The 11,329-nt window shown below is 34.8% G+C and overlaps 2 protein-coding genes across 3 annotated transcripts; one reads left to right on the top strand and one right to left on the bottom strand.

The window, feature by feature from the left end:
- The first annotated feature begins 2,731 nt into the window (after window positions 1–2,731).
- Window positions 2,732–9,197, top strand: LOC135673864 (uncharacterized). Of its 2 annotated transcripts, none has more exons than XM_065183256.1 (2): window positions 2,732–3,351; window positions 8,727–9,197. In XM_065183256.1, the coding sequence occupies exon 1, from the start codon at window positions 2,810–2,812 to the stop codon at window positions 3,281–3,283; it is 474 nt and encodes a 157-aa protein (XP_065039328.1). In that variant the 5' UTR covers window positions 2,732–2,809; the 3' UTR covers window positions 3,284–3,351; window positions 8,727–9,197. The 2 variants fall into 2 exon arrangements, with proteins under 2 accessions (XP_065039328.1, XP_065039327.1); XM_065183255.1 differs by lacking the exon at window positions 8,727–9,197 and adding an exon at window positions 7,682–7,957.
- Window positions 9,198–9,411: 214 nt separating this feature from the next.
- LOC135673863 (uncharacterized) lies at window positions 9,412–10,684 on the bottom strand. The gene is made up of 3 exons (XM_065183254.1): window positions 10,406–10,684; window positions 10,143–10,258; window positions 9,412–9,708 (listed from the first exon to the last, which is right to left on the bottom strand). The coding sequence occupies exons 1-3, from the start codon at window positions 10,637–10,639 to the stop codon at window positions 9,501–9,503; spliced, it is 558 nt and encodes a 185-aa protein (XP_065039326.1). The 5' UTR covers window positions 10,640–10,684; the 3' UTR covers window positions 9,412–9,500.
- Between the last annotated feature and the right edge of the window lie 645 nt (window positions 10,685–11,329).

Raw genomic sequence — 11,329 nt, 5'->3', positions numbered from 1 at the left:
ATATCATGAGAAAAGTGCAAGACTCAAAAATTTTGATAACTTCTATTTAAGTTCAATCTAGTCACATCTAGTATATTAAAGTACAGTTATAAGATCCATATTTGATGCTCTTGAAAAATGAGGTAGAAAAGGGATTGAAATCTAATTTTAAATTAAGGATGGCATGTTGAAATATAGTGATAGATTATATATCCCTAATGATTTTGACATTAAAATTTTGGAGGAAGAATAGAAATCTAAGTATGACCCTAGGGAGTCCACATAAAAAGGGGGAGATCGTATAATTTTACCCAAAGTTGAATAGTATTTTAATTAAGAGTCATGATCCTAGAGATAAAAATAAAAAGTCTATTATGAATATATCATTGTTTGGATTCTATTATTCTAGTAAGATCCTCCTAATTATCAAATCTAAAAAATAAAAAATCTACTTTAAAAAAAAACCACTAGGGATCTAGTAGGTTTCTGGATAATCCTAACAACATGAAAATGTGGACATGATCCTAAAAAAGTATTTAATCAAAGAATTCTTCCGATGCTCCTCCTCCTCAAGTCGGATGCTTGAATACGAAGAATGCCATCATTTGAGAATACTTAATTTTTGGCTCTTAGATTGAAAGGAAGAAGCAAACAAGGAGCTCTAAGTCATATCCCTAGCTAGACTAGTCGTCTTAAGGGATAGAGTGATGATCGAAGAGAGGGCAACCACCTTATCTCCATGGCAACATTATTGGAGTTAAGTCAGCTTGGGGAAGCTTTATGTACAATAACAATACCCACCTGAAGGGTTCATAATAAGTAGAATTCGAAGAAAGTAACACACTTGACTTGTAAGATATATACACACATGATCGAGTATAGACTATTAGGATTCCCCAAGCATCAACCATTAGCAAAGTATAGTGTATAGAGTCACTAGAGGTAAGTACAAACATAGGAGGAAGACTTGCTATGGTAAAAGTGACAATATAAGAAGAAATAGAGGTACCCACAATTGCACACTAAGCAAATACCACGAGGGAAGCAGACGCCATCGGGTGCATTATTGTATTCATGTGAGAAAGATCACTTGCACCTAATAATGTAATTCCATCAAGAAAAATGGTAGTGATCAAAGATGAATCAAAAAGAGAAGAATGCCCACATGTCAATCCCTTAATGTGAGGAAGACTAATACTCAAGAGTTTGCATCGAGACTAAGAGAAATTATTTTCTCAATCATGATTCTAAATATTTTCGAGATAGAAAAAATAATTCAGCCTTTGCCACCATTGTGAGAGGGGTGACATTTTGCTGTTCATGAAGAGCTACCCATAATGGCCATGAAGGATAAAGTAAATCCTAACATAACTTCTCTCTCCTGACAACGACACAATTCACTCTCCTTATATACACGTACACACACACACTCATATATATATATATATATATATATATATATATATATATATATATATATATATATATATATATATATATATATATATGTATATATATATATATGTATATATATATATATGTATATATATATATATATGTATGTATATATATATATGTATATATATATATATGTATATATATATATGTATATATATATATATGTATATATATATATATATATGTATATATATATATATGTATATATATATGTATGTATATATATATATGTATATATATATATATACATATATATATATACATATACATATATATATATATATATGTATATGTATATATGTATATAAATATATATATGTATATATATACATATATATATATATATGTATGTATATATATATATATATGATTTATACATATATATGTATATGATATATACATATATATATATACATATATATGTATATATATATATACATATACATATACATATATATACGCATATATATATACACACACATATATATCTATATATATATACATATATATATATATATATATATACATACATACATACATACATACATATTTATATTTATATATAAGGCTGATTAATTGATAAGTAAAAGTCAGATACATTAGAATGCAGTCATTAACTAATATTTATGCAGCTAAATTGACTATAAATTTTCATCCTGGTAATTCCAATTTCAACGTATGGTATAAATCGTTACCTATCTGTTCCTTGGGACTATTTCTGAAAGTTTTTTGGTTTGAATTGAGGAGTTATTGTAAATCCGAGACTTTTACGTGTAGGGTGTTGTTTTTCTTCTCTTCTTTTTCTGATTCAATTCGAGTCATGTTTCCTTTTAAATGAAAACTAGACGAGTTTTTCAACTCCTTTCATAAAAAACAAGCAAAGAAAAGTTGATTTATATGGTCTTAAAAGAGTTGAAATATGATGCACTTCACTCTAAAAACTTGAAAGAGTAGAAGATGTAGCTTGAGAGAGAGAGAGAGAGAGAGAGAGAGAGAGAGAGAGAGAGGGAGTTATATTTGTGACATATTTTTAAGTTTCAAATGAATACATGAATTATATAATATAATGTAGACGGTTGGTTGTATAGGTTGATTGAATCATCCTATCACATTTGTCTTTGATAATTGCCCAATAATTTTAATTCTTATTAGATTTTAGAAAATTTAAGAGCGATATCTTAATAAAACAAAATGTCATGAGGTTGATTATTGTTATCATCAATTTTCTTTATTTTGGATCAGTACATAGTGGGCTTCCTACAAAGCATTTAGATCTTGGCCCGATGCGCCCCACAACGCAATACTGTACGACTCTCCCCTCTCCTCGAGAGACCACTTCCGTCTCCTCTTACCCCGCTGTGCTAATTGAAGGATGAGAAGGACAGCGAACATGGGTTTCTCTTCCGTGATCCGGCGCGTACTTTCGCCAAGACTTCCATCCCCTTGGCGATCGCTCCACGAAGGGCCCGACACGATTGACGAGCTCCTCGACCGCCACCTCGTCAAGAAGAGCCCCAAGGACAACGACGAGGACGACGAGCTCGCGGCCCAGCGGAGGCTCACGAGCACGCGGCGGGAGGCGCTGTCCCTCTACCGCGACGTCCTCCGGGCCTCTCGCTTCTTCGCCTGGTCGGATGCTCGCGGCGTCCCCTGGCGAGAGGTCCTCCGGGAGAACGCCCGCCGCGAGTTCGAGGAGGCGCGCTTCGAGCGCGATCCAGAGGTCGTCACCCGGCTGCTCATCGGCGGCCGCGACGCGGTCCAGAAGGCCCTGGACAAGCTCGTCGAAGGCAGCAAGAAGAGGGTCGAGGCGGAGGAGCAGCAGCGAAGGGATGGCGGCGGGAGATGATAGATGGGCTTCAGAGAGAGATAGAGATCCAAGAAAGGGAAATATCTCTTGCTTTGTTGCCGTTGCAGGTGAGTTTCTCTTTCCCCCTCCCCCCCTTGATTGATTGATTGATTTGGCCCCTTTATTCGTGGTTTCTATGCATATTGTGTTGTACAAACAATATTGGAGATTGTGAATCATAAATTGAGAATCGCTAAGTGTAGTGAAGTTCATTAAACAAGAAAAATGATATTTTACCAAAACTTATTAGGAATCGTTTGTTTCTTGTGATTAATAGGTGTTAGAACCTGATATGCTGTGTTAAAAAATCAAGGGAGATTATGATGGATCTTATCATGTTATAATTTTATAATGCAACAGAATCAAAGATGAAACCAGAATTAGGTTGTGCATCATATGATCTACAGAATCAAAGATGAAGGGCTAGTTGTGTTTTTTGAGGGACATAAAGATGGCAGCAAAGAGAACTATCTAGATAATTGAATTGATGTTTGTGATTATTGGCATGCTTAAAGGCACAATAGATTTTATACAATATGATAGTCTTCAAAAGGACCCAACTTGTTCAATATGATCATCATCATCGAACAGGATGTCACTAAGAACTAAGTTCATTCTAACAACACCATTAGGAAATGGCATGGATCATTCTAGCAATAGGATGAGAAAACATGAGAGTCGACTTATGCAAGTCCATTGTTCCTTGGTGGCTCAGTGGTAGTGTAACGCCTCTAGCCCAACGAAAAGTCTAGGACAGTATAATGCCACAATCCTATACGTTACCTTATAGGAATGCGGCCAAGACATGAACAAATAACTTCCACATAATTCAATTCATAATCAATCTACCCATAGGATATTTTAAAATAAATTCAATGGCCCTTTTAGAATGCTCAGTATTCAAATTCAATTAATTTATATATAAAATAATCTAAATGTACAGTAGTGCCCAAAACTCTTAATATGGTCCTTTGATCGATAACCATAATTGAGCTACTTAATCTGAAAAATAATCATATGAGCAAACCGAGTAAGCACCATGACTTGCATGCTAGCAAAACTTATCATAAATAATCTTTTTACTTTAATATACATGAATTTTTTATGCATTCAATCCATTCTTTCAAAATATTCATGGATATCAAATATTTTCTTCATGCTTATAAAGTTTACAAAATATCAATTTCATATGCATTTTAAATCATAGCTCTAGCAATACTTTTCAAAGCAAGATACATTTAAATGCATTTTGGTAATAAAACCATAAGTGTAACTAGTGTCACATATTAGAGCGTAAATTATTATAGTGCAAAGACTACCATAAACTATTCATAAATAAGCATAAATATAGCTAAGGATTCATAACGGTTAGTATAGCTAAGGTGTGTATGTCAAAACAATAGTCATAGTAGTATTGATGGCTACGACTATATTATATTCTCGTAACAAGGCTCAGAACCATCTTTAACCCTCATGGTGTAGATAATACTTATCTCCCTATGTTCAAATTTAGACGAAACTAGTTTCTGAAATATATTCCAATGTATAACCCCATTGGTAGGGTCCAGATCATAACCATACTAATCAAACAACTGTGATGTCATAAAAAATAATATATTATTTTTTAGTAAACTAATAGTTTCAAATATATTTTTTGCATATCATTTCAAGACTGATAATATCATATATCATTTTTTTCAATCCTTTTCAAATATGATATTGGATTGACATTTTCATATAAATTCAGATAAGATAATTTAAAAATACTTATAAAATAATACATAACAGTTCAAACCATATGCTTTTCCAAATTATCAATATCTAATTTGTCTTGCAACACTTTTGACTAACAAGGACTTGTAAATCATTTAAATCATATGCATTTATCAATTCCAAATACATTCATTAATACTTTCAAAAGCAGATTAGATGGAGTCATTGGACACTCGTATATCCGCAATACGAAGAGACAATCTTGATGCGTCTTTTTCTTTCCTTATTCTTCCAAAAATAGCTGTTTTTTCCTTTTATTTCTTTCACCGCCCAAATATCCAATTAACTAAGACCATCAGAATCAATCAATCTATAGTCCTATATAATAATCTAATTAATAGAAAAATAAGGGAATTCAAAACCATAACTAATATAATTTTCTTGAGTTTGATCTGAATCCATCTGACATCAAAACAACCCCTAAATACATTTTCCTCTTTTTATTTCTTTTGCCCTCTTTTTCTCTTTCTTTCTTTCTCTTCTCTATATGTCTAAGCCCATTTCTTCATTTCCTCTCCTCTCTTCCATCTTTCTTCTTCCTTTCTTCTTTCTTCCCTTCTTTGTTTCCGCTTTCTTTCTCGCCCTCACACTCCCACACGACCTCTCTTTTACTTGTGAGAGAGGCGATGGGAAGAGGTGGGTGTAAACCTTTTTTTCACACTTTTTACAATTTAGTCCCAGTAACTTCTGTATTTACATCCAGGTCCTTAGGTAAAATTTGGGGTATTTTAGGTAGAGCAATTGACATTTTTTTCATTCTTTTCTCTTTAATTATGTTGGCATGGATTATCACAGAGAAGCAAGGGTAGTATAATTAAAAGCGCTAGGTGCTAATAAGTGCCAAGGTTTCAAAATTCTTGAGGCACTAAGCGCTCACTCGAGCGAAGCGAGATGCTTCGAATATAAAAATTATATATATATATGTATATATATGTGTGTGTGTGTATGTACACACACACACACACACACATATATATATATATATATATATATATATATATATATATATATATATATATATATATATATATATATATATATAATGATTGATAAATATGATCACTAAAATAAAAATAACTCATCAAAATACATTCATTTAAAGAACCAAATTATATTGTTCGAATCTAATAACGAAAATGACAAAAGAAAACGAGATTAACATCAATTATCTTCAAAATTTATCTCATCATCCTTATTCGCAATCTTGTTAGTGTCTTCTCTTTAGCTTATTTATATCCCTCTTCTCTTATTCATCTTCATCCGAACAAGTTTCCTCATCTTTAACAATTGCAAGTGATAAACTTGGGCTTTTGCATTCATCTTTATTTTCGCAAGTTGTCTTGTTTATGCTTTCGTTTTTCCAACATCTAAAGATCTTGCTACATCTCTCCACATCAAATTGTCATCATCAAAGACAAGCTCATTTTTGGTATTTTATAAGTTAGCACCAATATCTTTTACCAGCCATTCATTTGAATTGTCGATATCGTCTAACAAAATGGGATCAATGTTATCTAATAAATTATGATGAGCCTTTAATGTTTGATTATACTTTAGGTAGACAAGATCTTGTAGTTATTGATGCTCTAATTGATTCTTTTTTTTATGTGAATCCATCATGTTATATAAATTAAAATATATTTACATACATCAATATCTAAAAAAGAATAGATTAGCTGAAATTAAAATATTCTTATATACTTGCATTCCTAGAAACTCATTAATTTGGCTCCCAACCTATAGCACTATAAGTCAACCTTAGAATTTTAATAGCTAATTTCTCCAGTTCTGGGTGAATTTGTCAAATAGGCTCCACTACTCAAAATTCAATGCAAATTTAAACTTAAATATTAACAATAACATACTAAAAAAATTACATGATGTTAATTTTATGAAGTTATAAATACCTGGGACATAGTAGCCCTTGATATCATAAGAATTTCATAAAGACCCCCACCATTCGTATTTGAAGACAAATTTGAGCTTTAATACTAGGAATCAATCTTGCAATGTATTGATATAACCCAAATACAATTTCTACACCAAACTCAATGTAGGAATTTTTTAAAAGACAAATGGATTTAAATATTGTCATGTTGTATGTTCTATATGTAGTGGATTATGAAGTTGACATTCACATCTTTTATCTATGATCACGAAAGATATCCTTATACTTCTTTTTATTTCCACCAAAAGATATTGGAATTATTTTCTAAGCTCTATCAATAGCTTGATACCATTATTGGCTTTTTGTCATTATCTGCAAGCCGAAGAACTCAAACAAAAGGGCTCATTATTTTAATGTATAGATCATATGATTCTAGAAGGATGACATCAATTTAATATCACTTGTCCTCTTATCTTTCACATTTGTTGCTCATTTATCCGAGGTAAGTATATTCTAAGTTTAAGTTCTTCTCTATACACACTTTGTAATATCAGAAATGAAATGACAAATCGCATGATACCATATCTCACCAATTCCTTGATGCTTATAAATTTTCTCATCATGTTCAAATGGATGGTTTAAGTTAAGGTTAAACATGCATCTCATGGTCGCCTACATTGATGAGCTTTCCTTAAGAATATTTGCTTAGTTATTGAACTTAATATTTTTCCCTTCAGCTTTGATGGAAAATGGGATGCAACTCTATCGAACACCTCTAGGAAAAGGGTTCTGCTATCAACCTTACATCTTGGGACACCAACCTTACATCCTGGGGCCTAATCACATGATTTGTGCCTTATTTTGAGTTGTTTGTCTCCTTTCTTGCAGTTTACACTCTTATCGCTAGCAACCTCATCAAATAATAATTTGTAGCAATATTTTCAACAGCATAAATTTGCATATTATATATTTTGTTTTAAGAGAATCATATAGTAGCACCTCAGTGTTGGTAATATTAGAAAACCCCAAGAGTTTGGTGTTGTAGAGTGAGTGTACAGCAGAAGAAAAAATAGCATGAGCAGTGTTTGTGGAATATATGTGGAAATTGCACATTTTAGTACATTTTCACCCATGGAAGTTGGAAACATTTCTTGTGCAAATAACAACCCCTTGTGTAGATTTTTATCTTGACCTTCAATTTTTTTTATCAAACTATTCTCTCTCTCTCTTCTTTTTTTTTGCCAAACTGATGGATGTTGGGTTAATTCACTGCTGAAATTTTGGTAAATTGCCTTGATCTTGTTAAGCATGTAGTAGTACTACTAGGTTGCCTTATGGTGGAGAAGAGCAATGTTAAGTTCTTGATGTTATGCTTAGGTGAAGCCAATAATTTTCTCTAAAGGGTGGCGGCCTAAAAAAAGAATAATTAAAGGCATTTGTAAGAACAGTATTAAATTATTAATAAAAATGATGAATATTTCTAGGTAGAAACATTTAGATATCATTATCAAGGAAATGAATGATATTGTTTTAGACAATAGATTCTACTATTCATTAAAGGGAGTCCATGATTTAGAATAGCGAGAAGAGGGTGAGCCAGTCTTCGTCGTTGCTTATGAATTAACATATCATTATTTTTCAGCCTGCTTTAAAAATTCTGTGTGTACAATGAAATCTGAAGTCCCATTTCTTGTTGGTGTGCTAATTGGTCCTACATTTCGCTACTATTTTGCTCAGCCTTGAATTGTTAATTCTTTGTCTGATGACATCCATCATGTATAGGTGCAATTGGATCAGTGCTACTATTTATTTGTCTCAGCCAAACCATAGGGGACATCTACTGGAATCTGGGTCCCCTACAGACCTGTATGGTAAGCTGTCTGCTACTAGTATCTTGTGTGTGTCAGTCACTAGGATAGTCACACAGTCATGCTACCACAATACATACACAAGATTGGTTGGTTCTCTAATGGGCAATGGAGTAGTAGTGGCCACAACAATGCTACCTCAACCAATGAATGATACAGACATAGAACAGTCTTAAGAGCCACGAACAGTGCTACCACAATCGATGAATGATGCATACAGATGTAGAACAGTTTTTCATGTATTGGAATGACTTTTTTATCTGGTGCTCTTTGGGTCCTCAGCGTAAGAAAATATTCTTGAAAAGATGTGTCAAAAAACAGACATACATGTTGTTGTTGACTAGATTATTAGTCTGAAGCCTATCAAAATTGTGCTCTTTATTTATTTATGTATGTTCTTGGACTGTCGACATCTTCATGCCTGGGAGATGGTATAGGGAACGCAGCAACTATTGGATAACGTGATGCTCTTTTAGATAGATATGGTCTTCTCCAGCATGAATATTAATCTTCATCATCTTGCAAGTCTAATAATAATAATAATAATAATAATAATAATAATAATAACCTCACCAGCAAAAGTTTTATGTTGACGTTCGTTATACACAACATAGCCGTATGTTTATTAGATAGAGAATACGAGACAAATTGACGATGTCCTAAGAGAGTCATATAGTAGCAGACCTGACTATCTCGTAGACATCCGACATTGCTGATTTAGAAAACCCCCAAATCCAAATGATGATGATGAATTGTAGAGTTGGGCAGCAGCAGAGACGTCGAGGAAGCAGATGTGTTGCGGAATGTACGTGGAAGTCGGACGCTTTGGTGTTGCGTTCTCCCCCATGGATTCGATGGCCGGCTGGTTCAGATACGCGAACTTGCTTTTGGTCCACCTGCAGCCAGAGAGAGAGAGAGAGAGAGATCGCTTTAATCTTGGAAACCCCCTAAAACAATGACATCTGACACTTACTGCTAAGCTTCTCATGTTGAGTGTGTGTAGTAGTAGTAGTAGTGTCTATTAATTACCATTACTTGTCTCCTCTTTCCCAAGTGAACATGGATGGATGGATAGACATGGTAAAACCAAGCAGGAAAAATATCGACAGAGGCGCTGTGATTGTAATCAGCAACACCATGAACCATCCATGACGTTCGGGTGAAGCCTTTTTAGATTCATCGAGGCGAGCTCACCCGTTCTTCGGATGCTAGGTTTGTTTCTATTGCTGCTGCTGCTTTTGGCAACAGCCATCGATCGCAGGTTTCGGGAATCTTTAAAGCCAGTCACTAAGAATACGGTAACGAGGGAAATGTCAAAAAGCCTGCCTACCAGTCCTTGATGCCTATCTGCAGCTCCTCGTCGTCTCCTTCCTTGCCATCCTCGTCCTCTTCAGCACTGTTCAACATCTCCTTCAGCGATTCCTCGAATCGCCGGTAGTCCTCCTCCTGCGAAACTTATGGCACGCACGTAGAAACAATTCAAGGAAACGCAAGGGAGCGAATAAAACAGACGAGGCCGTCCGTGTTCGCATTTCCTCGTACTACTCCTACGGCTTCTATAACATCAGAAAGAAGCAGCGCGAGAAAACCTGCCTTGAGAGCCTTGGCTCTGATCCTTGCAGCCGCCTTCTCGGCCGCGAGGAGGTGATCCTCTTCGATCATTCGTCTCGTCATCCAGTACTTATCGATCTCGTCTCGCGTCACGCTCCTGACGACGGCCGGCTTTCTTGCTTCCGGCGTTGCCGATGGCAGCGGCGGCACCATCTTCGCGGGGATCATCGAAACCTTCTTCTTCTTTGGTGCCACCAAACCTGCTTCCTTCTCCATTCTTTTGGTGTGCTGCTGCTGTCCTCTCTCTCTCTCTCTCTCTCTCTTTCTCTTCGGTTGCTTGACTATTAAGACACACTTTGTGTATCTAACGGTCTACGAAGCTGCTGCTATTCCAACCTAAGATTCCAAAGTGGACCGGTAGAGAAAAATCAATTCACGCCCGTCTTATTCTCCTCCGTTTAGATGAGTTTATCACACTGAAGCTTCACATAACATAATATTCTCCTCGAGGTTGCAGTACGTGTGTCGATCAGATCTACCACGACGGGGTTGAGGGCAACAACACAAGCAAGCAGTGAGTGGTTCCTTCTTCAGCCCCCGCCAACAACACACCCACCCCACCCATCATCATCATGGCCACACCAAAACACCGGCGGTGGTAACAGTAAGTAAAATCAGACGGTCGAGCATCAAATCCGTTGGAAGCCAACCGTTGCCTTCGCAATATTTTAACCAACTTTTTGAGGGGAGGGAGATGTCCCCCAACCATTAAAAAATTAAGTTTCCATTTTTTATAATAAAAGGAACGAAATTAAAGTCCTTTTAAGTTTTTTCTCTTTCACGTTTTAACAATTCCTTCAAAAAAACTCAAATTCTCTTCAAATAAATAATTTGAATAAATAACAAAATAAAATAAAATTATTAAAAAAATAAACTATTATTAGCGCATGTACTATATATAAGTAT

This window comes from Musa acuminata, chromosome BXJ1-5, assembly GCF_036884655.1.
Source record: "Musa acuminata AAA Group cultivar baxijiao chromosome BXJ1-5, Cavendish_Baxijiao_AAA, whole genome shotgun sequence".
Taxonomy (NCBI): domain Eukaryota; kingdom Viridiplantae; phylum Streptophyta; class Magnoliopsida; order Zingiberales; family Musaceae; genus Musa; species Musa acuminata.
The sequence above is the reverse complement of the archived record's forward strand: the minus strand, read 5'-3'. Positions and strand labels throughout refer to the sequence as shown.